This window comes from Mercenaria mercenaria, chromosome 10 (genome assembly GCF_021730395.1).
Source record: "Mercenaria mercenaria strain notata chromosome 10, MADL_Memer_1, whole genome shotgun sequence".
NCBI classification, from domain to species: domain Eukaryota; kingdom Metazoa; phylum Mollusca; class Bivalvia; order Venerida; family Veneridae; genus Mercenaria; species Mercenaria mercenaria.
In genome coordinates, this window is record NC_069370.1 from 23,468,363 (window position 1) to 23,496,081 (window position 27,719).

Sequence of the window (27,719 nt, forward strand, 5' to 3'; positions counted from 1 at the left end):
CCAAAACTTACTTTTCAAAAGTCTCAGTGTTTCAGAAAAGAATTGCTAGATGGATATTAGCAAAACCTTTGTTAACTTCTTCTGTTGCTATGTTTTAAGAACTGAAATGGCTTTCTGTCGAAAACAAACATAAATTACATATAGCTGTAATGACGTTTAAGGCTCTATATAGTTCCACCCCGGAATATATTACTCAATTGATTACTGTTTCCGACAACAAGTCATACAACCTAAGATCTAATTCCCGAGGTTTAATTACTCATATCAGACACAATTCAGATTATATAAAACAATCTTTTATTTTTTTATTAATGAAAGTGTGGAATTCTATATTAGTTATTATTCGAAATTCAGCGTATGTGAACTCTTTCAAATACAGTTACAAAAAACTTTTATTTGATTAAGTCTGCACTGCATAATCATAATGCTACAGGTGCTCAGATCGAATGCGGTTTTACTTATTTTTTTTTTTTTTTTTTTTTTTTGATATTGCATTGTTTTAATATGCATTTTCAAATAATTTGTACCTTATTGAAGGCCTCCTTCGTAAAATAAAGAAATTATTATTATATTATTATATTATTATTATTATTATTATTATTAGAACCACTTGACCCAGAATGTTGAAATGGACATGTAGAGTAGATGACAACTATTGACTTTTGAATCACGTGATCACAGGAACCAAAACTTTGAAAACAGTTGAAACCTTGAGAATCACTTGACCCAGAATATTAAACAGGATAATTGGACATGCAAAGTAGATGACCCCTGTTGATATGTGGCTCACTCGATCAAAGATCAAGGTCACAGGGCTTGAACGTGGGAAACGGTTTACTTGAGAACCACTTGACCCAGAATGTTGTGACTTCTTAGGGTTATTGGACATGCCAAGTAGATGATCTCTATTGCAGCTAATCATTAGAGTCTCTTTGTCTTTCGCTTCTATCCTCTATTGACGTCTTGCCGGATGATAACTGGAGAACGCTTGGCCCAGTTCAGTAGGTCAATATCACATTGACTATAGAACTTTTTTGCCAGAAAACTAGATTATGCTTTGGTCTAAGATTACATTTGATACTGTATTTAAGACTGGTGAATGACCCGTCATTATTGGTTTAAGGTCAATACGTTACATGTCCAGTGGGCAGTGACCAAATAATTTCTGTTCCTTGTCATTACTTCATGCAAGTGTTCTACAAGCTCTTGTTATAATTAGAATCTCCAAACATCACATAATTATCAATTAGTCCATGACCTTTGCTCACATTTACTGTTATTCCCCTTGTTCTAGTAAACGCAGTGTGTTCCCCATTGATCTGTTATAAAATGCTTGTAAGTCAAAAAAGATTTTGAGCAAAATTAACCAAGCCTCACAAAATTTACAATAAGCACATGAGCTTTGCTCATATATTATTTTATCCCATTTGACAGAGATTTACCCATTAATTTGGTAAAGGAAAGGTTGAAAATGCTTATTAATCGAAAGTTGTTTAACTAGAATCACTAAACTTAAGCTAGCTGTTCATGTCCATTACCAGAAGCTGTCAACCGCTGCCCACAACAGTTCTCTTAGTGCTTTGATTATATCATACCTATATTTGCATGAATACCTTGCGTGATGTTAAGCATTCGCTGACGGCTTTCAGGACAAGTCGCTGATAGAGCTATATCGTCTGCTAGAGTTGTCGAACTTACAGATAGATTTCGGATTCAAATTCCTAGACTACCATTTTTTAAATTCATTTATAAGATCATTGATAAATAATTTATATAACCAAGTAGAAATGGTCCCTCCTTGTCTATTTCTTTGTTTCATGGAGAAGAATTCAGATTTCAGGACGTTTGCAGCAATACAGCTGGACATATTTGTGTGTGCGGCTACTTATAATGACTACATGTTCACTTTTATACCAAGTTTTGACATTTTATATGAAACGCCATCCAACCATACTGTATCAAATGCCTGTTTAGTTTAATATACATTGCTACTGAGTTCCTTACTTTGATAGATGGCTTTCTGTAAATAGAAGGAGGTCCCGTTATAGCAACTGTATGTTTTTGGTTAGCATTTTGCTGAGGATTTGGAAATTCTATTTTTCCATCATTAATCCAGATGTTTAGTTTTTCATGCAATATTTTTTCAAGGAGTTGTGTATGCATGGCAGGAGGGTGATAGGACAGAAATTGACCGTTTGCGTTCTTGACTTTCCATTATTTTTAAAGACGAGGAAAATCATATCCATTTTACACTTGTGGGAATTTTCCTGTCTGTATAATGAGATCAAATAATTCTAAAATTGTAACCAGCAATTTATGCCCACCGTGTTTTATATGCTCATTGCAGATCATATCGAACGAAGGAGCTTTTCTATTATTCAATGACATGATATGCCTTAATACAATTTCTGGTGTAAAGTTCTGTAAAATGTCAAGACAACTGAATTTGGTTCGTCGTATATGGCCAATTTCTCTTTCAACAAATCTTTTAAAATCATTATCAAAATTCTCTGGCTCTAAGGGTGAATAAACATTTTTATAGAATTTCGTAAAGGGATAATGTTATAACCTCTGCGTCTCTCGTAAGGCCCATTTCTGTCTCCAACTGAAAACAAGTTAGGAGTTTTCTCCATTTTCTCATTCTAACAAGATTCCAGAACAGTTTATTGTCGCATTCTGCAGCTTCATCAAGCTCTTGCATGAATTTATTTTCTAATTTTCAGTTGCTTGTTTGCTAATCATATTTGAGACTGTTATACTTTGCGTAGGGTTGGTGACGGAACCCTATAGGTCATCCATCCTCGATCCAGGCCTGACGCGCACACCTTTGTATATTCTGTGTCGTCTTGGCTTCTTTTGACCTATATGGCTTTGCATGCTTATTATATCTTGCTTTTAGGAGGGTCTTAATGGCTGCTTCCATTATTGCTAGGACAACATCATTAAACATTAAGCTAACATCATCTCTGTTGATATTTTCGAGTAAGATTAACATTTTGATGTTCCAACAGGAAAAGTTAACATGTGATAAAAAGCATTTTATAATTGTGCCTTACCAAGTTGAATTTTTTAAACTCAGTTAATAAACCTCGCATTTTATTATTTCATTTAAATCATTTAATAAATTCAATAAGAAAATATACTCATGTAATATCCTCTATGTAATAAGCGTCAAAAGAAAGAGTGATCAAAGTGTCGTGAAATTTGAACGGGAAAAATGAAAACAAACGTGGATTGAAATGTACAAAAAGAATAGGAAAATAAGTAAATTTTGAATTTAATCATATATCAATTTGTAATTACAGAGTTTATAAAAATGAACGAGTTAGCTTTCACTTGAAATGATTTGATGACAACAGCTGTGACAGAAGTACGATCAGAAACAAAACTGTCAGATTGTACATGTCAAGCGATGATTCAAATCCAGACTTGCATCATTTCCAGTGCACTTGATAATTAAATAATTGTTCTGCGATTCATCTAAGCAATCTTATTCACAGTACTGAGAGGCACATTTATTCGGCTATTCGGCTACGGAATCGTGACAATATGACGATAAAATGATTAAGATCAGAATTAATAGCTGTGTGTATCCGCAAGGTATACATTAATTGCCAGCTTCCGCAAACGGTAGTTTGTGTCAAAACTTTCAAAATTCAGTTCACTTGCGGCGTGCAAGTCATTTAGAACAGAGGAAGTAAGTGTATGTGGGAGGATAGTGTTTAGATTAATAAACCATACTGGATGAATATTGTTAATCATTATTTACTTTTATATCAACGATAGTGATTTTCGTCGTGCCTGTTTAAAAACGCAAATTACAGAAGTGCCAAACATATGTATAAATTTACTCTGTATTGTTTTATATACTGACAGTATAGTATATTTTTTCTCGTATTTATCTTTATTTTTTCCGGACAGTTATGGTAAGACTTACTTTAGCAAACATTAAAAGAACCGCAGAATCACACAATAACATGTATATACTTTTTGGAAAATATTTCACGTACTGGCTATGTAAGATAAACATATACAAGATCAATACACATAAAGAAATGGCACACGGTATAAAACAAAGTTTTACCTTCAGAATATTTTTTATTGAAAATAACATCATTAGGTAGGCCATCCAGCAAAAAATAATTGGAACGAGAAAATTCAAATTATTAAATTGGGGTAATAAAGTTTATTCAGCGTATTTATTATATTTCCATGTCAAATGTCCATAGAGTAACAGGGATTAATTTTGGATACTTCATTTCGAACGCTATCAATATGTGAATCACCCGGTCGATGTTTTTCATTTCTAAACCCCCCAGACAAACAAACGTTTCAATAATTTAATTCAGCGTCTAAAAAGACGCTTTGAAATAACATAGACCAAAGTACTGTTTTGACAAGCGTTCCAGTGAGTCCAGATGAATTTTACCGAGTTCTTCTATCATATTTCGAAGAAAATGAACGACCTCGCTATTAAAGATTTTAATGATAATATTTTCGTTTTCCTAAAATTTTGATTATTATTAATAGAGATGGTACCTACCAATTCAAATTGCATCTGATTTTCAATTCGAAAAATTTGGTCCTACTTGGGAAAATGAAGCCAGTGACAGGTGTACAGGTATGGTATGATCGTAAGAAAGAAAACATTTTCGTGAGTAAAAAATATATACAGACTATAAGAATTTTACGACATCGAATCCTTCAACATTTTACAAAATTCGTTTGCCAAGAATAATCAAGGTCTCAAAATGTATAAGTTAAAAACAGAGCGATAGAAAAATGTATATTCTGTCTGATGATCACACCAAAACCATAGTGATATGCGCTTCAGTTTTGCACTTGAATTGTTGTTGTCGTTGCCTTAGATACCATCTCTATTATGAAGAACATAATGAGATTTATGTGCTTAAAAAGATATCGGGATAAAAACAAATATATAGATGTCAAATGTTTGTATGAAATTATTTCAGAATCATTTTTACGTTTCTGGTTTAATTCCTATGAAACAAGACAAGATTGTTATGTATGCATATTATGTTTGTATCTTTATTGTATGAAATATAATAAAATAAAATGTTTTTGTTTGACTTATTCTTTTTTGTTTGGTTGGTTGGTTGTTTTGTTTAAACCATTTTCACTGTTACATTACTGAATATATTTAGAATGTTTAAACATCTCCTAACGTCACCATTATTTATAAAGTAAAATTCTATAAGCATTTTTTTTCTTTCTAAAATATTTTTGACAAAGAAATGTAGCCGAGAAGATGCTGAAAACTATGGCAAATTGTGTAAGCGATAGGTTACTATAGCTCTCTGTGTTAAACATCAAACACTTGGAAAATATACGAAACATATCTAGTTTGTCCTTAAACGACTGTTATCTGCTTAAAAGGGACCATTTTGCAGACTTTATTTACTATATAAACTGCAGTTGGTAAAAACACATGTTTCCCCAGAAGGCGGCTTTATTAAGATAGATTGGTGAATAAATATTCAAAATCCGTCCAAAGCCCAAGGTACCCCTATCCCCATTAGGTCGGAGGAACAATTGTGGGATAATAGGAAAACATTCGGAGAAAAGGTGACGTCAATATCGCGTCCTCGTATAATATTACAGCATTCTTGAATCGTATTATTGCGACATCTAATCGTATCTTCGTATCTTTGTACACTCTAATAGCACTATTGCCTATAACAATCTTCCGGACAGAGGTGAGAAATAACGATGGCCCTAACTGAACACCGTACCATAGAGATATGTTTGTTTGTTTGTTTGTTTTGGGTTTAACGCCGTTTTTCAACAGTATTTCAGTCATGTAACGGCGGGCAGTTAACCTAACCAGTGTTCCTGGATTCTGCAATAGTACAAACCTGTTCTCTGCAAGTAACTGCCAACTTCCCCACATGAATCAGAGGTGGAGGACTAATGATTTCAGACACAATGTCGTTTATCAAATAGTCACAGAGAACATACGCTCCGCCCGAGGATCGAACTCACGACCCCGCGATCCGGAGACATGTTTGGAAATACTTGTAGATTATTTGTGTCTGTATAACATGTAGGAGTTTCCTTACCCGAGGGTCTGTGTGAGATGAAAACTCGAACTTAAAAGAAGTGTTTTATCCATGCTGTCCCGAGACTTGTGAAAAGGTTGTCATTAACAGGCATACATGTTAGATCATTTTCTTGCCTATTACATACAAATCAGATCGACAGTGTGATAATGCGAAAAGATTGTTTGGTGAAGGAGGTAATACTACTTTTGATAACTATTTTGGTAGACTTTTTGCAGTAAGGTTTGGCTGATATTTTGAAACACTGTATAAGATTACGTTAGCACTGAGATGGATATTCCACCAAGAAAACAATATGCCTGTTTGTGTGTGTGTGTGTGTTTTTTTTTCTGTTTTTTTTTTCATAAATTTGGTATGATAAGCTTAATATGCAGTTTTTAAAGTGAATCTTAATCTTCTTCGTCTGATGGAATGAAAACGGACACTGGAATTCAAGCAAATGTAATATATTGTATGGATATATATTTCTGTTTTTATATTTTGTATCTTTTGAGATTAAGACAAGTAGCGTGACTTCTGTAAGAAACCAAGGACACTTTTGAGATTTTTAACAAACAAATGGTGAGAATAATGCATTGGTATCTTGATCTTTGGTAATAATGTCTAGAAATAAAGATCTGTGCTACACGATCAAAGGTACAGATATATTTCAATAAAAAGAAATGTAAAAAAAAAAATATACTTAAATTAAAATACGTGATATTTCAGTCTTTACATCAAATTGGAAGAACGAATAAATATTCGTAATCTTATCAGTGAATGCCCTATGATTCGGTATTTTAGTATTTATGTTGTGTCTCTTATATTGTCTTTTATAAAGTGAAACTCGTTAACTATTTGACTAATCTAGTACGTAGTACACTGATAAAGTCTATTACAAGAGCGGATCACATTGGTCGCTTGAGCTATATCTCTTGTAAATAGTGGCACGCAAAAATATAAACATATGTCATTCAGTCTTAAGTTGTAAAACAGACACACAAAAATACACACAAAAAAATGACACCTTACAAAGCTTACCTTTTTCACTTGTTGTGGTTGTTGTAGCTTGAGTTGTTGTGTTTGTTGTACCTGTAGGCGTAAGCGTGTTGGCTGTAATGAGAAATTAATTGACAATTTAAATGTCTAACTCTAATGCACAATTAGATATTATCTTTTTGCATTTAAACATTACGATGGAAGTTTATGAAGACCGTCGGGTGTTATTTCAGGCACGGGCTGGCATCTGGGTAAAACCACCGACCTCCATGAAGCCAGCTGGAATGCTTCCTCTCAATTCAAAATCCCAAGCAATGTTTCGTACCACCATAGGTGCGAGACAAGTCGTTAACAGTTTTTCAGTCACGGAGATCCATAATGTATGATTGTTTTTTCTGTCAAGAACAAGAAAAAGCATTTTTGATATTTTAACAAACAAATGCTGAGAATGTCATAGTGGGAACTTGTTCTTTGGTAATAATGTCAAGAAATGAAGATCTACGCTACACGTTCAAAGGTACAGACATATTTCAATAAGACTTTTTAAATACTCATTTGAAATGAAATGTAATAATCTTTTACTAGATTGATTTGAAATACAATATGTAATATTTCAGCCTTAGCATAAAATTGTAGAAAGCATTAGTATTCATGTTCTCATCAATGAATTTCCTATGATTAGTATTTTTTCTTTGATAAAGTGAACTCGTACCTTATTCGACTGATATAGTACGTAATACTGTGATAAAATTTATTACAAGAATGTTGCATAACAAATGTTTTTATCACAGTGACTTTTTTCCATACTTAGTGTGGATCAGATTGTTCGATTGCGTTACTCCTTTCTAAAAACATCTCTGTAGATCTCTGTAAATTGTTTCACGTAAAAATATATACATTTCATTCTAACATGGCTCGATTTGATTTCAAGTTAAACAAAGAGGAAAATCAAGCTCTGTATATTCTACGATAAACAACGGTTGACGCGCGGACCGGTAAGAGAGCATTATGACGTCAATTATGACGTCAAATTGCCGCATGACGTCCGATACATTACTCCTCGCGTAAATGAAGTCCAGTATAATATTTATTAAAGTATATCAATGAGCATGTCAGAATGAAAACAAACAAGGCCTTTTTGTGATTTATCGTCTAATTTACCACGGTTCAACGTTCAGATGCTTCAGTATTTAACCACGAGGGTTCAATTCCTACGCATCTGAACTCTGAACCGTGGTAAATCAGACGATAAACAACTCCAAGGCCTTGATTATTTGTTAAATAAATCATTAACAAAGCAATAAAATATGATAAAGCACATAACTTCAATGACGCGTCAGTCAGTAGTGTAAACTAGTTCATACATAAGCACAAAAATAATAATAACATGACATACCTCTTGTTCCATTACTTGATGAAGAAATAATATTCGCCTGTCCTGCTGTAAATAGTACAGTGGAAGTCAAGTAAATAAAACCTTATTAAGCATGTAGAAAGAAGAGACAGCTGGAAATCATAAATTGCTAATTGTCATGATAAGTTAATGTATTTGAACATTAATGTATGAAGGCCTAATGTTAACTCTAGGTATTATCTAGTATCCGGATAAAACCACCGACATTCTGAAAGTCAGATGGAATGCTTCCTCACATGATGAATTGTAAACCCAGTGCGAGGTTTTGAACCCACACCCGTGAGAGACAAGTGATTAGTAGTCACTAAGCCAAGGAGGGCCCTAGATTATATTTTGTTCAAGATCATATGCATGACTAAGAAACCAAAGGAACTATTGGCTTTACATAACAAGCAAATGTTGAATTTGTAATAATGGGACCTTGTTCTTTGGTAATAATATAAATTATGAAGAAATAAAGATCGGTCCATGTCACACGTTCAAGTATACATATATATTTTGAATAAGACTTTTTGAATACTCATTTAGATTGTGAAAATCACTAATACAGTAATAAGATATGCTTCATTATGATGACTTGCAAATAAGAAGTCAATAAAATCTGGAAAGTAGATCCTTCGGAAGCACCGGGAACAAGGCAAAGAGTAAAAATTGCAGAATCGGTTTGACTGAGTCTGTTCATGAGCAGCAATAGAAAATTCAAATCTACTTAACACAAAAACACCAAAATGTAACAATAGAATTACATATCACAAAACTTACGAGTTGTTGTTGTGTTTGTTGTATTTGCAGACGGTGCCTCAGTGTCTGTAATGTGTAAATGATATGGCATTTTACATGTTTTGTTCTAATGAATAGCTTCATAATATCTTTCGTATAAATATTACACTGGAAGATAAGTAAAAAACCTGAATAAGTATTTAGAAAAAGAGGAAACTGGAAATTATGAATTGTTATTGCTATGATGAAGTGGATGAATTGGAGCATTTTTTCTGTTGTGTTTAGAGAAACACCTTGGTATTGTATGAAGACCCATGTTGCACCTTCAGGCATTATTTCAAGCACGGGCTGGCACCCGGATAAAACCACCAACATTCGAAAAGCCAGTGCATTGCTTTCTCGCTTGATGAATTCTAGTGCCTAAGTGAGATTCGACTCCGCAATGGTGAGAGATAAACGATTCGTAGCAACATAGCAACGGAGGTCACTGGTACATTCGAACAGAAAATTTTAAAGTTATCATACAAGAGATTTATTTCACCATTTTAATGATTTAGCATTTTTGATTATGACTAACTAGACTAGTTTAAAAGAGTAAATATTAACTTTCTGTTGAAACTTATCTATTCATAATAACTTCGATGCTGCAGCTGCCACCTATTATGGCGTAAAGTTTCCTAAATAATTTTATAGTGTAATAAATAGTAAAATTGTTTGACATAGATATACATTGTAATCATTTTCTTGTCTTTTACTCGTTTACCTATTATACTGGCTGATATTTTTGTATTTACAGTAACTTCACATTTTGGGCAATAATTATAAGACCTCGAGGTATTCAGTTAGAGAACAATTCACTTTTGCATGTAAAGAAACTTAACTAATCAACAAACTGTTTTGAATATTGAAGTTTTGAATGCATGGTCTGAGGTACCGCATAAATGAACTGCCGCATACGCAGTATTTATAATAATTCATTTATTTTGGATATGTTTCACAGGTGAATTTATGCGTTGACGCGATAATATGATACGAAAACGAGATAACACGATGTGAAGATCGCATATTCGCATCGTGTTTTCGGAATTTCGTATCTGTGTATCGCATTCCTTCTTCCTCTTACGAGCGATATCACGTAAGTACGACATTTGTTCGTTTTTGCATCGTATTATCGCACTATCGTCCTGATATAACGAAAGTATGATTGTGCGGTATTGATGCCGCACTTTTGCGTCGTAATATAGTAATTTTGCCCATAGGTTGAAGGAAGATAATTACAATAATGCCATGCAAAAGCTCGAAAATACAATTCGAATGTGTGACATTAGTATTCTTCACATCATGTTTTTGCGTATTTGCTGAACGTATCATCCCATGATCTGTCGAGTGTCACCTTCTGCTACGCATACGTTTGATCGTTAATATTATTTGAACATTCCCACAACAATAGCTCTTATACAAATCAGATGTCTTATACTATTCAGATGTCAGACCAAATATCTTGATTTAGGATATGTTTTTGAGATTCTTTATTCCAGAAAGAGTCTCGAAATGCCACCATAGAATATCGATAAATGCTCCTGTTGAACAAAGATGTAAATATGATTGGTATGATTATTTGATAAAAATTCAGCAGTTAATTACAAGTTCACAATACAGCAAATATAACAAACCATATAGCTAACCAAACCGAAGCAAACACCGTCAGGCAGCAGACGTGCTATCTCACTTTATAAACATATATTTTATAATTTATATTTTCAACTATACGTCTATAAGAATTTTTCAATGCCACCGATGATCATTACCATTAGCAGAAGTTAGTGTTGTGGCAGGGTGTTCTTTTTTAAAAAAAAATCCACAAAAATGCGTTGGTACCAGTGCGAATAAAAGCACAAAATTTTTTATCATGTATATATTCGAGTAAATTCAGGGATTACATTACATGTGCATAGTAAATATATGCACATTCAGTTGTTTTAACTTTAAATATTATATCGGCTGGCTTAAGGATATTAAATGAAGATATTAGAGCCCATCAATTTCATAAAAAAGATCAACCTTAATGTAACTGATATCAATGTTTTTAAAGTAAACTCCCTACAAAAATGACACAACAACTTTCAAATAGGACGCCGAATATGATCTTGATATCGAGATGTATTTTGCCTGGACACATTCAAGCATGAATGAGATACCTAGTCCAATGAATTCAAGAAAATTTGTTTTTTCTTAAAGTGATTTTTCCTACTGAAAAGTACACTGCTGGATGCACATACCATTAAACATGGTTTAAAACCCTGTAAAATACCCATTAAAATAGGAAAACCCGTTAATTAACCCCATTAATACTTGCATCACTTTTTTTAACAGGTTTCACAATATCAATGGGTTACATGTTAAAATACCATTAAAACACCCATTTTTGACCATAAATCATGCCATTGAAATTTAGTTTGGTAGCTAAAAAAGTTAATGGCTTTGAAAAAATAGTGAAATTCTGTATATTTTGAATTTAACATTAAATGTTCAGGTTCTGTACGATTTTATTTAAGAGTAAACTTAATAGCCCTTAACAGCAATGTGATGCCCATTAAATCCTACATTCTGTAAAATGTGATTCGTATAAATGCTTTTGGTTTTTGGCTTGCACTCCCATTGAATGCTTATAATTCCTGTTCCATATTGTTCTAAAATGGACTTTAATCACAATAAATACATACTACGCACACATCATGATGTTATATTTAGTTGCATTAAAGTTATTTCCCCTTGATGCAGTTACGTCATTTTTTTCAAATGTTTGCCAAATTGTGTTCCTACAAAAAATTGGATTTATTTCAATGAAAGTCGGATGAAAACATATTGATTTGTTTGATAACATCAATCTACATTGTTTTGGTAAGGTAAATACGTACTGATGATGCCACTTTTTCTGTTTTATTTTGTTTTTCCTGTCCAAATAATCAGCATTTGTATAAGAAAATGGGTGGGGTAAGGACTTTACATTATAAAATGTGTTCAGAACAGTTTAGATTTTTTAAATTTTCCAATCCTTGAGTAGAAACTAAGGTTTATAGAGAAGTGAACAGTACATATGATTGTGAAGATGTACAGTCTGATTTAAATTCATTTTGGGCATGGGCAGATCAATCGCTTCTTCGTTCCAATGAATCAAAGAGTGTGGTACGTTTGATTGGGGAGGGGGGAAGCTACTTGCGATGCAATCCCTCAAACATTTGCTCTTAGCTGTTTAAGTGCATGCACCTGAGCACAAAGTACTGAAAAAGAGCTAAATTGTGATTGCCCATTGTGCGCTGACATTGTCATCAACAGTTGCTTTCTGAATACACCTGATGCCTAATGTCTGTACCAATAAAAACTTGGTCAGAATGTTTGTCAATATTATAATGTTGAATAGTAAAACCTACCAACATGGTCACTTGATCTATTAAACCGGTACCTGTAAACCCTTCTCAGTTCAACACAATACAATACAATATCCATTTATTTTCTCATTTCATATGAACATATGACAGAATAAGGATACAATCAGACTAATGTTTGTACGAGGCTGTTACATGTGTTTACATTACAAAATAATGAGACAAAACAGAAGAAACAAATATTCTTCTAGCATTTTTCAAAACAGTACATATGTATAGATACTATTACATGTGTAGTAATACGTAGTTTAAATCGGCCAATATAAATATGAAGTTGATTATCTTAAGATGTCTAATTCTGATGGCAAATTTCCATGGCCCTTAATTTGATATACCATTAAAATATTACAAACCCATTAAACTTGATACTGACATATTTAATGAGACCATTAATCAATTTTTCAATAATTAACGGCAATTAACAGAGTATTAAAACAATTAATGGCCCCATTAGTTCTTACTAATTCATGTGGTATTAAGGGGTACTTTTTTAATGGTACATTAATTTCATACCAATTAAAAATTTTCATGGAGTTTTAAGGAGCCTGTTAACTTATTTTAATGGTTTATTTTAAGCAGTTTTTCATGGCCATCAAAGTCATTTTAACAAGGTATATTTTACCAGGGTTTTAATATACTTATTTCATGGCTTTTTAATGTATGGCATTAAAACTATGGTCATGAAAATCCCATTAAATAGTAAGAAGTAATGAGTGAATTTTAATGGTGACCTGTTAAAACTCTGTTAAAAACGTTTGAAAAAATTAAGGCCAATTTCATGATCCTTTTAATGGCATGTGCATCTAGTAGTGGTAAATTCTTTGAAAATGTGTAAATGTGCTCTATGTCTGTGGTGAGATTTGAATAGTGTATAATATCATGCTACATCCGAGAAAAACGTCCTAGTAAATGTTTTGGATGATTTATTTTTTCAGGTCGATAAATCATTTGGTACTGACATTTAACTTGAAGTGAAAAGTGCTGTAGAAGATATTTGCTTTGGACTCTGTGTGATGGGGACACTCTCTGCAATATGAAGTGATCCATATCTTTGATATGAGCTTAACTGGTATATATTAAAAAATATTTATTCTATATCTATTCTTTCTATCCAATAATACAACATATTACCTTTTTATCTCTTATTACCTCTTTATCTGTTTTGTTTATCCAATCATGAACGTTTATTTGCACCACATGACCGTACAATATATTACCGTATTGGACGCACGTGCGTACAAAAATCCTGTATTTTCCTTATTTGGACGGTTCAACAGTCCCATGTTAAACATACGATGAAGCCCGAAACGCGTAAAGATGTTCCGTTTGTAAATCGGGTTAAGTAGGCGCTCTATGTACATGGTTTGGTTATGCGTCTTGAAATCAGGAAAATACAGAAAAGGCAGAAATACAGTATTTAGTGATCATTTTAATTTAAATTACAATAAAATAGATATAAAATAAAAGTTATTTAACGTTGTACTGTGAAATACGGAGATATATTTGGACAGCTGAGAAAACCATATTGGACGAGCCGCTAGTACCTAGTCCCAATCCGTGACTCTAGTTACCTCCCCTGACGGTCCGTCACAAGCATCACTTTTAAAAATAGGCGTAATTTAGGTACTTCAGTCTTTCAGACATGATTGCAAGCAAAATGATGATTTAATGGCAAAAAGAAAAAAAATCTAAATAGCAAATTTATTCTTGAGATTGTCTTGTGAAATACACGACTTATCAGGTCATGAGTACTTCCTAGTTCTCGAAGAAAGTCACCCGCTGACCTAAATTATCGATTTGTTTTTCGCAATTGGTGACGTCAAAACAAATATTGGGAGAGAACTACTCACATACTCACATACATTCCCATGTGTAAAATCTTGTTCCTTCACGAACACCCGGAATAAACTTTGGTGAACAGATCAAGTACGACTTCATACTGTGCTAAATGCTGTATCTTTATTTGATAGCTGTTTTTCTATAGTGTTCTATGCAGAACATGTCAAATAACAGTTCTGTTCACGAGATGAATGTATTACCTACAGAAAATTATAATATTTCTTTCGTTTTTCATACTGTGAAGCTTATATTTTATGTTCATATTTTAATCACTAATGATTACGCCAGTCTTCGGACGTGGCTGAATTGGACGTAGTATCAGACTAAAATGAAATGAAAGTGATAATTACGTCACGAGTTGGACTAGCTAGTACCCAGTTGCGTATGCTCACTGTCAACACATAAATGCCAGATATTGGGTCGCTTTTCATTAATTGATCCGGAATGATTTTTGCAGCATTTTGTAGAAAATTTTGTCACTATTGTCCAAAACAATCTTCAATAGTCACTTAGCCACGGAGGCCGCTGATGTATTGGCACAAATGATTTGATTATCATGCACGATAATATTTTGATCATTTTAATTATTTGGCAGTTTTGAATTATGAGTAGCTAGAATGTTGCTTTATGATCAAATATATTCTTTCTCTTGAAACGTATTTGCAGTTAATGACTGCGAAGCTACAGCTGCCACCTAATTTTGTGTAAAGTTTCCTAAATAATAAGTCACATTCACCGTAGGACAATACGAAGTGATCAACCTATCTTTTTTATGAACTTGACTTGTGTATATTAAACATGCATCTATACATTTCATATGTTTGCAAGAACAATATGCCAGCTCTTTTCCATACTGTATGCATGATGCTGAAAATTAATCGCATTCCTATTTGTTACCTCATTAATGTATGTTCGTGGAATAGAGATAAACTGATTAAAATGTGAATTGAAATCATTAAATTACGTTTGTGTTTAAATTGATCGGTATGTAGACGCTATTGCAAAACTATTCATACAAATGAGATCATCACATTGACTATTTTCCATAGACACTTTCGGTCACATTTGTCAGTCGGATTATTCTGGTCCCAAAGCTATTTAAGAAAAAATCATTTTAATAAATAATAAACCAACTACATCTACATACTTTAATAAGTATGGTATATGTAAAATTTATTTGTCCTGATAAAGCTTATATTTTAGTAAAGTTTTGGAACCAGAAATACTAACGTGTCTTCCAACTGTCTATGATATAACTGTCTGTGATATGATATTTTCATAAAGATATAAAATAATCACTTGAATAATCAAACTATTTTTTATTTGAACTGTATTATCCAATATTTTAAACTGTCTTTTTCACTCTGTAAATGACATATAACAAGGCTTTTGATATAATGCTGTCATTGACGCTGATGTTTGTTTTGCGAACGGCTTTGCCTAAAAATCTTTTTTTGAACTGCATCATCAAATGAAATTTGTTTGCTTGTCTTTATAACTCTATAAGTTAATATTGTACTGTAGAAAATACATTAGCTATATATTAAAACTCTCTAACATTAATTTCAGTTAAAATGACATATATGCTTACGTTTTCCATCATTTGACGAAGCATCTGATACTTGATTTGGTGACATATTTGTTTTGTCTACTGTTACAGTAGGAGAATTGTTGTCTGTAATATATAAATAACACAGTCATTTACATGTTTATAATCCAATGCATATCAGTTAGTCGTCTTCCTCATTACTGGGGCTAACATTATATATCAGGGATTTAAACAAACTGAAAATGTTTGTCATGTACAAAATAACTGAAAAGATGATATTGATCTGCGAAAATCGTAAATTTATAAGAGCGTTCAATACTTCCTGTATTCCTGAGGCTTTATGTGTCAGATTTGATCAAAGTCAACATATAACAGAGCTTACTTGGTGGTCCATTACTTGGTATAGTTGACGGAATCGTAGCCGCGTTTGTTAAACTTTCTGACTCTGACTTGTTATTTGTAAAATACAATGCTTCAATGTCAAAATTTTGTGGCTTTAGAAATACACTAAGTCTTGTAATCATTACACCGATGACAATTTAAAGTAAATCATCATTCATTCTAGAAAAATGATAGCGAACTTAAGACTGATACCAAGTCACATACTTGCAGAAACCATGCACATTTAATGGTCAAGATTGCTGATGATCGAAAAATCATGTGTGTTTGAAAATACTTCTACAAAGAGTGCGGCCACAGGATCGGAGTGTATATGTTTACTGTAAAATTTTGACAGGAATGTTATGCAAAAGAATTCTCTTTGAGTAATCCTCTTCTTCAAAAGCAATTTACCACTCCAAGAGTGAATATCGCCATGATTTGGTGGAACAGTGTTTCCGAATTCTTCAGTTTTGATTTTTTTACAAAGCGAATACGCCGATGATCCGGAGTACACCGAACACGTTATTGTAACAAAATTGTTCCAGTCGGGAAGAGAATAGGGTACACTTATGTGTGTGTGTGTGTGTTCGGGTTTAACGTCTTTTTCAACAATTTTTCAGTCATATAAATGACGGTGTCTACTTGTAGCAGTGAGCACAATAACCAACTTTATAGTGCTGCCTCACTGGAATATCACGCCGTAGACACGTGACATGATACCCCACCAAGTAAAATTTTACTGACAACGGGCTGACCAGTCCTAGCACTACCTTCTTAATGCTGAGCGCCAAGCGAGGAAGCTACTAGTACCACATTTTACGTCTTTGGTATAATCGAACCAACGACCTCCCGCACTCGAAGCGGACACTCTACCACTACGCTACCAATGCGGTTCTTTAGCTTATGTTGTTATAGGGAAGTTGTAAGGGGTGCCTTGAGCGTGAGAAGTCCTGGGTTCTATCCCGGTCAGAGCTTTTAAAAATTTGCATTCTTTTACAACATCTTTTGCTATTATCAGACTGTTCCAGAGATTCTGTACTTTTAGGGAACAGTTTCATGGATCATTATTTAGCAATCCAGATAAATCAAATGCACCCAAAAAGAAAATATTCAATATATTATATCCCTTTGTTGTTTTTGCTCTCCATGTTCAAGAAGAGTTACATTTCCTTGATCACAAAATTTTCTTTTTCATGAACATATTAAATGCAAATACCTCTACGCTTCTGGTTAAAATATTGTCAGTATATTTAGTTTTTTGATATTATATGTGCATGCATTTGTCTTTATTTTAAAGCTTTTTAACTTCATACCTATGATCTGAAAAAATAGGTACTCTCTCTATATGTTTTTTTTTTCCTTTTATTTTTTGTTAAAAGATAGGTCCATGTTTCTGAGAAAAAAAGTTTGAACATCATCAAATTACGGTGGCATAGAGGGGACATAGGAAATATTTTATTTATCACGTGCGCACGTGTAAGCTTACACGTGCGAACGTGTTAATTAACACGTGCGCACGTGATAACGATCACGTTCGCACGTGGTAGCTTAGCTTACACGTGCGCACGTGCTAAATAAAATATTTCCTATACGAACGTGATAGCTATCGCGTGCGAACGTGATAAATAAAATATTTTCTTTGCGAAAGTGATGGCTATCACGTGCGAACGTGTAGCTACCACATGCGAACGTGATAGTTATCATATGCGCACGTGTTAATTAACACGTTCGCACGTGAAAGCTAACACGTGCGCTCGTGATAAATAAAATATTTCCTGTGTCCCCTCTATGCCACCGTACCAAATCATAGAAAGAAAGTTTTTGTTTTTCAAGAAAACTAAACAGTATATAAAACATGTATATTATTCTAAAAATCATGGCCAATTTACTCATATATGTATTGAATTCTGAGGGGGGAACACTATATGTTTTATTCGACAGTGTCTTATTTGGGGGACACGTTCGCTTACATTCTTTGAAAATCCTCAAAACTGGACTCTTATGATTTTTTCGGCGTAAGCTGTATAGCATGGATTTTTACCTAGATTCTGTTACAGTAGTAATCGGGACACGGAAAAGGATCGCGCTGAGAAGATAAACCATTTATTAAGTCTCAAATAACATAGAATATCAGAAGGCACATATTAAATGGAAGATATTCAGTAGTTTTGTTATACGAAAGCTATAATGATTTGTTCTAATTTTGAAGTTTTTAGTAACTTATCACCGCAAGAGAAATAGAAAGTAAACTTCTTCCCAATAACAACACCAATGGAGGTAATTAGAGTTGAGTATACTAGTGATTTATAAGTTAGGCGTTTATTTTCACTTCAGGTATTCAACTGCTTTTGCCTTTTCCAGTCCAACTAATTGTGTGCTGGTCAACCTATTGTGCTGGTGGGTGACTAATGGGGGATTATGGATTCTAACCCAACACGAAATTATTTCATAATCAGCCCAGGACATCAGATCATTTTGACCTTCTATCACTGAAAAGATACGTATTGATCATTTAAATTTGCTGCTAAGTTGAAATATTTGCAAATGAATAATGTGTTCGTATATGCATATCCAAATCTTTGTGACAATACATCCTGCTTAATTCTGATTTTTTAATGCGCCAAACATTAATACCTCTACGCCGTTTGTCTTTCTAAAGACATTTCTTGCTTAGTTTTCCCCTTTATCTTTTAGTATAGTTTTGGTTATGCATCATGCCATCATTACACATATATTCAGGTATTTTTTAAAACTTTAATTTAACGGATTCAGTATTGATATAAACTATGGTATAAAGTGCATGGAAATAGAAGTAACCTTTAAATGCATTACCAACTGGTATGCTTTAAGAAAACTAATTATAGAGACGGTATGTATATGAAAGTATATGATTACAATACTTATGGTTACATGCCCGTATGCTAAAGTTAAGCCAATTAAAGATAGCATAAGATCTTTGTACGTATGTCTACTTACCTGCTCTGCTTTAGGATAGCATATAATTATCGTATATAGATACTTAATTTCAGTGTAAGCAGTTATAAAGAGCACACTATTATAAATTATAATAACTTGCTGGTATGTTTTAGAAAAAAAAACGTTATAAAAAACATGTAATTTGTTTGCTATTATTTTATGATTTAGAAAAATCAGTAATAACGAGCATGCCACCATCATACTTTCTTTATGGTTTCTTGTTGGTATGCTTCAAGGAAAGCATATTCTCAGGGGCATAAAATTATCTTATTTTATGTCATTTTTTGTTATACGTAAAAAGGAGATATTATATATTTGTCCCACTAAAGGCTATATTTTGAAACGTTCTATGTATATTCATTATAAGGAGCATATAAGTAACAGTTAAGGGGTACTTTATTATAAGCATACTTTAGATAAATCTATTTTAAAAAAAAAAGATTTAGGTTCAACAACCAACACTTTACAGGCTATTCTTTATTTCATACAGAAACCTCATACATGACAGCGTAACTTATTTCGACATTTTCTAGAATATCAGATTTTACCCAAACGAGTAAAAAAAACACGATGCTATTAATTATGAGCACGAAGAAAGAAAACGAAACTGTACGACATTCAATTTTTAAACCAGATTAAGTTTATGGTATGCCTACTTAATTAATTTACTTATGGCGCCTGTTGATATACACTTAAGAAGTATAAAAACACAACATTTTAATATTGAAAATTTCCTGGTATGAATGATCATTTTTTGTGATACTCATGCATGACTTCCCATTCGTATTACTTTTATTTGTATCACACATATATGATTGTCGGTAAATAAAATCAGATGTAGTACTAAAGATTAATCAATGGCACAAGTAATAATCCTACCTGGTATATATCTATGCACTTGTATGACACCAAATAAAAGGAACAATAAAATAACCTTACGTTTAATAACTTGGTGGTAAGTCATTTGATTTAAATGACAAGTTTCAAGATAAATATAGAAACGTTTCTTTTTTCTTTCTTTTTTTATCTATATGAAAAATGATACGGTATACATAACAATACATATCTAATTTTCTACTTAACTTCTTGATCTGAATTGATTTCATTAGACTTAAAACATTTTCAGATGTCTTATAATATGCATGCATTTGACTATTACACAGTCAGATAAGTTCTTCTCGCAATAATTCACTTAAAGAAAGGGATTATGTTATTATCACGCGTCATATCAAAGACGTAAAAGATGGGATGGTACTAGTAGCTTTTGCGCTCAGCATTAAGAGGATAGTGCTATAGGACTGGTCAGCCCGGTGTCAATATAATGTGAATGGGTGGGGTATCATGCCAGGTGTCTATGGCGTGATATTCCAGTAAAGCAGCACTATAAAATTGGACATTGTGCTCACTGCTACAAGTAGACACCGTCGTTTATATGACTGAAAAATTGTTGAAAAAGACGTTAAACCCGAACACACACATACACACATACACACAAACACACACATGTTGTTATTAGCAATTGCTTGGCAGGTACGACTATTTGCATGTGGAACTACATTGAAATTAAATAAGAAGTTTCAGAAAGTTTGTGTTTCTTAAACAACACGCTAAAATGACAAAAGCAAGACTTTAATTAGTATTATATTCAGTCTTAATTGTTATATATAAACATTCAAAATTAGTTTTTACTCAACATTCTCAATAATGTCGTTGACGTAGTTAAAAACGTTCACATAACGTTGTCACATGATGTACCCTATATTGCAAAGTATAAGTTGGGTGATTTTCTCCTACCGTAGGTATTCAGGTTACTTGAATGATCTTGTCGAAAAACAAGTTGAAGTTTAGAAAAGGGGAACGTTTTTGAAGAATGTGTGGTCTGTGACTTTGTAATCGACAGCAACGCCTTACAGCATGTGAATTTTATAAATGTAAAAATTTGGTTTTATGACAAATTATATCACAGATTCTGAATGATCATGCTCCAATTCTCATAAAAGATACCACCATGTTAGATCACATCTAGTGAATATATGTACATGAATATCTTAAAAGTTGCAAGAATGAAAGATTTGCTATAAATATTTTCTTGTGTGTAGGTTCCAGTTGCTAATGTCCCGAACTCTTAATAGGCTGTAAACTGAAAACGTCTGATCATTATTTATGTGATAAATGTAAGATATTGCTTTCATTCTGACGTAAAATAAGAATGATTTGAAAATCTCTAAACTCTTTCTAAAGTAAATTATTTTATTTATCCTTAAAGGCAGATATAAAGAAGATTGAAAACAGCGCTACCTGTCTACGTTTATTATCAAATAAAAGTCTATCTTGTTAAAATAAAATATTTACTCTTTTCAGTTGACGAATTACTGAATTCTGCTGTAATCCAAGGTATAAACCACAGGTATATCAATAGAAAAATAATGTTCGTATTCATCTTGTTCTAACTTATCCGAGCACATATAACTTGGTTCTATGAGCCGTTCAGCTGAACGTGTAGAACTGTAACGTCAACAAGAGATCGAAAACTTTATATGCTTTTACCTGCTTATCTTGAACAGAGATTTGTTAACTGTGCAGATAAATGAAGAAAGAAAATGTATGCTGATAAGGACATTTGAAGTACCGACTTAAACTTACCCTTTAGAAACATTCATTATACTTGAGTGAATAGAAAGTGTCATTTTGTAGATAAAACTGCCGCCAAATCAGGAGAAAGAAGTGATGTTGAAAACGACGTTGAGATTTCATCAAAGCGTTTTTGCTACACAGTCGGCATTGTTTTAAGATATTGGTCAAAGAACCGACAGATAATAGTCTCAACATAGACTGAGGTCTTAAAATATCAAAAAATAGTATTACCAATGACTTTCTGAACTGTTGATATACCTCATTGCTGCAAATTATTTATAACGTGCGTATGTACATGCTCGCGCGTGCGTGAGTACGTATGTAAGCGTGTGTACGTGCGTGATTGCGTGGTTGGAGGACAATATAAGGTACAGACAGACGTTTTTCCCTGGTTCTAAAGCGAGCTTTTTATGAGACACGGTACCCACACATGAGATCTTTATCGAAATCTTAGTAATTTACTTCGGAGTAGCAGGAGGTCTGTTTTCACTATCCGCGTGTTACTACTGCATAACTGGGTCCGCTCAAATATTTCATGTTATTTAACATTAAACCATATTACATTAAAGCAAACATGGTGATTATTGAAAATTCATGATAACTATTGTTAATTTTTGTTCTAGGGAAGAGCAGTTCTCCAAGCTCACTGCCTAATGTGATCATTTCTTTACTTGATTGTAAGAAAAGTTAATTACATTCATGAACAACTGTCGCTAACTAGACAGATGTGGAAACGCTATACACGGTCAAGTAAGAGATACTTTTACCCTGATATTGTCGCTGGTCACTTAACGAAAAGGATGTATTTATATAATCAAAACGGTTGGGATTTAAAGCAGTCGTTTGATCAAGTGATCACATGTATGACGAAGACTGTATGTAAGCTACCTGTTTCAGCAAGTATTAGTTTAATTATAAGTGATCGTTTTCAAGCTCAAGTCCTAGCCTCAAACATTTTTCTTACTAAATACTTCTGATTACATTTTATATTTATAATTCATTTTAACACTTATCATTTTATAATATTAATATACTGAAAATAGACAAAACAAAATACGCTGAATGCAAAATTTAAGTTGTAAAGGAGGTGGATATCATGTGATACCAATTATGCTACAAGTCACTAAAGTTCACCGTTTTCGTTATATGTGGCATTCATTTCGAGAGATACTAGAAATTGAAATGAACAATTGCAATAGGAGGAAAGAAGTGAATTATATCAATGGATGTCTCCCATAAGAAATTGAGAATTCCCTCTGTAGAATGAGAGAAAAGAGATTAATGCATGTTTAATGCAATGCATTTACACAAAGAGAGGTAGCAACTTGTTTCCAGGTGTCATTTCTAAAATTTTGTTTATTCCGTCTGGTTGTTTTAGAACCTTTGGTACTGTATCAGTGAAAAAGAAAATCATTAAGACCGAAATTTAATAGTTTAACTGCACTGGTGCAAACTGCAGTTACTAGTGCACATGTCCTTATCGCATTTGTTTTCTCGCACGATATTTTTCATGAAACAACTGATTAATTCGATTAAATATTACATCAACTCCCCTAATAAATTGCAATTCAGTCTAATTTATGCGCTTTAAAGCAAATAGTATTCAAAAGCAATCCAGGTGGTATTAAGATTTGTGTTCTTTTGTTCAAACAAGCTTGATAAATGTTCAAACAAATCAAATGTTCCTTTATCTCCTATTTAAGTAAGTGTTTCACTGGTTTACGATAACAACATGAATAATTATAAACTTTATACGTGACAGACCTCACAGAGAAAAGGAAAATCTTTGCCTTCTTATGAAATTGCATAAATTTATATGTAGAATATAATATGAAAGAAAATACATAAAACTGAGGTATAATAAATGCCTTTGTGGCAAAAATGTTTATCCTCTTTATGATAACCTGCCGTTCAATCAATTCTTGCAAAAACAGTATTGAAATGTCTGAGAAGAAATCATCGGTTTTGATTTTAATTTCAGTTTTCCGTACGAAAGCGAGATATTCCCCTTCGTATCTACAACTAGTGGTAATTTTTTCTTGCATACCATATTTTACTTACTATAGAATAAATAAAATCGCTGTAGCACCCATTCTTATGGTAGCGTATTTAAAGCGACTAACCCACACGTTGTGATGTCAGATTTAAAAATCAAACTTTTGATTTATTCACCTATATGCTGTATATTCGATGTTCTATTTCATCAAAATCTGTTGAAAATCTTTATTTTCCTAATACGTGTAAGATAAAAACATTCGTCTACAATTTATGGAATTCCCGTCGTCAAACATCAGGTGATTTCAAAAGAGCGCACACGTATAGGTATCGCACACTACTGTGACGTTTTGAAATAAAAACAAACAAAAAACAATCGAATAAAACGAAGTCAGTACACTTAGTACGACATCGATGCAGTAAGTGATTTCTCGTTGGCCTAGTGCGGTTACGGTATTCGTAAATACATTTTAGTTGTGCGTTCGATTCTCAGACGTTAAATTTTGTGATTTATTTTTTCTTCTCTGCAGTTCAATGAAAACAAAACGTGTTAGTAAATCTAGGTCTAACATGTTCACTAAAATTGACACGTAATTATGTCTAGATACACTCCATCTTTAATATGATCTAATGATTTTAAGCTTTCCTGTGATAGTTTTAAACCTATACGGGTTAGTTTTATAACAATCTTGCATTTCGCTTTAATACGTGCATTGCCTGGCCATAATGTAGGATTGATTGATTGATTGATAGATACTTTCAATTTTATACAAAACTAAGAAACAAAACAATAAATTAGACACCAGAGAAAAACAAACTTACACAAAGTATGTAATTCAAACTGAAAAAAATGGGGATCGAACTCCCGACGAAAAGGTATAATAGAAATACCATAACCGTTCGGCCAACGAGGAATCACTGACTAAATCGTAAACTTAGTGTTTTAACTTAATTCTATGTTTTGTTTTCACTTGTAAACGCCATAATATGGTCAGCTACCTACAGTTCGATTTTGTGGCGACTTTTTATAATGGAACAGTCCGTTATTTAGGTAGTGTTATTCGGTACGATTTAGTGTTTCTAACCTAAATAAGACATAGTAAATCGTGCTGATTTCTCTAATCGGTAGACCCAGTTTCCGTTTTTCCTCGAAGGAAAAGTCTTTCATAGCGAAGAATTCCTCCGAGTACTGCCTTATTCTGACTCGGAGTACCGATTGTTATAGTTTTATTACTTTAGCGGAATTTCGTCGAGTCACTCCAAGAAATTACTTGACGGAACTCCGAGTCGAAATTATACAGGTAACACTATAATTTGTTTATTTGTTTGTTTGATAGTTTTAGAAATATACTACAAGGAACGAAAATTAACTCTCAATGTATTTGATATTTTTCGCATGTTACATAAATGTAAATTATGTTCGAACCGTTCATTGTCATCAAAAGCACGTGAGTCATCTGACGTGGGCGTCAAAGGTTGGGTTTTTGCGACATGGGTACAATGCCAGGAAATACCAGTCCAGTAAGCAAGAATATTATAATTACCGCCAATTCATCTTTTGTGTTATATCACCGTCAATCCATACATGTATTATATCACCGCTGATCCACAGTTTGTGCTGTACATGTATCACCACCATTCCATAATTTGTGTTATATCACCGCCAATCCAAACTTTGTTTTATCTCCGCTGATCCATAGTTTGTGTTATATCACCGCCAATCTATAGTTTGTGTAATATCAATGCTGATCCACAGTTTGTGATATAATGTATCACCACAATTCCATATATTGTGTTATATCACCGCCAATCCAAAGTTTGTGTAATATCACCACTGATCCACAGTTTGTGTTATGCATGTATCACCACCATTCCCTAGTATGTGTTATATCACCGCTAATCCAAAATTTGTGTTATATCTCCGCTGCTCCATAGTTTGTGGTGTATCACCGCCAATCCATAGTATGTGTTATATCACCGCTGATCCATAGTTTGTGTTATATCACCGCTGATCCAAAGTTTGTGTTATATCACCGCTGATCCATAGTTTGTGTTATATCACCGCTGATCCAAAGTTTGCGTTACATCACCGCTGTTCCATACTTTGTGTTATATCATCGCCAATCGATAATTTGTGTTATATCACCGCTGATCCATAGTTTGTGTTATATCACCGCTGATCCAAAGTTTGCGTTACATCACCGCTGATCCATAGATTGTGTTATATCATCGCCAATCGATAATTTGTGTTATACAACCGCCAATTCATAGTTTGTGTTATATCACCGCCAATCCATAGTTTGTGTTATATTACCGCTGATCCATAGATTGTGTTATATTACCGCTGATCCTTATTGTGTGTTATATCACCGCTGATCCAAAGTTTGTGTTATATCACCGCCAATCCATATTTTGTGTTATATCACCACTGATCCAAAGTTTATGTTATATCACCGCTGATCCATAGTTTGCGTTACATCACCGCTGATCCATAGTTTGTGTTAAATGATCGCCAATCGATAATTTGTGTTATATAACCGCCAATTCATAGTTTGTATTATATCACCGCCAATTCATAGTTTGTGTTATATCACCACCAATCCATAGTTTGTGTTATATCAACGCTGATCCATAGCTTATGTCATATCACAGTCGATTTATAGTTTGTGCTATATCGCCACCGATCTATACTTTGTGTTATATCACCACCGATCCATAGTTTGTGTTATATCACCGCTGATTCATAGTTTGTGTTATATCACCGCCTATCAATTGTTTATGTTATATCACTACTGATCCATATTTATGTTATATCACCGCCAATCCATAGTTTGTATTATATCACCACTGATCCGTAGTTTGTGTTATATCACCACCGATCCATAGTAAAAATGGTAAGATGCTAATTTGGCAGCATTCACCAGGGCCAAGTTCAGTGTACAATTATTGCAGTGGTTGCATTTGAACAATTTTAAATGAAATTCAGTAACTAGGAAATGCTTGGGCCTACAGTCCTCGGATAGGCAGAGGTTTTTCATAACCTAAAGATGACTTATTGATTTTGAGGTCATTAGGTCATGGTCAGAGTGGCTATGACCCCTAGTAGGTCACAGTGACCTGTAACAGAGAAACCGTTTTTCGTCTATAGCACAACCTATCATATAACCAGAGACATTAATAACAATTGTTATCTATGTCTCTGATATAACTTTAAAAGAGCAACACTGGACCTCTTCTAGGTTTCTTTTTTAAAAGAAGCTCACTTGTAACTTATTTTTATTTCAAATGGAATAAGCAGAAAATGTAAGTAATCAATAACATCATGCATTTCTTGATATCCGTTATCAATTGAAAATCTAACAATTCGCACATTTATTTCTGCGCCGTTAACGCAACAAATCAGTTTAGCATCACTTCTTTTATTAGTCGCCGATTTTGCCATTGGTATAGAGAAGTTATTAAAATGTGACAATGAAAAAAATGATATTGTAATATAACAGAAATATAAGACAGTTATTGAAATGCTTACATAAATGAATTAGGAGCTGAAAACAGCATAAGATTTTTACTATTTCAAAAGAAAATAGGAAAAATGTTTTAAGAACTTTTCCCTATAAATAAATTAACGACTGCTAGAGATTTCCAGAGGGCAATGATTCGCTGAGTCTTTACCTGTGTCTGCGTCACGCTACGTTTATTTAGAATAT

At 33.3% G+C, this 27,719-nt stretch overlaps 1 protein-coding gene across 1 annotated transcript in view; it reads right to left on the minus strand.

Annotated features, from left to right (window-relative positions):
* Positions 1-16,550, minus strand: part of LOC123560888 (sushi, von Willebrand factor type A, EGF and pentraxin domain-containing protein 1-like) — an 87,162-nt gene extending 70,612 nt beyond the window's left edge. The window contains exons 1-3 of the mRNA XM_053516825.1: positions 16,409-16,550; positions 16,069-16,152; positions 7,101-7,172 (exon numbers count right to left, since the gene is read on the minus strand). Coding sequence (XP_053372800.1) covers positions 7,101-7,172; positions 16,069-16,152; positions 16,409-16,550 — 298 coding nt within the window. The remainder of the gene's footprint in view (positions 1-7,100; positions 7,173-16,068; positions 16,153-16,408) is intronic.
* Between the last annotated feature and the right edge of the window lie 11,169 nt (positions 16,551-27,719).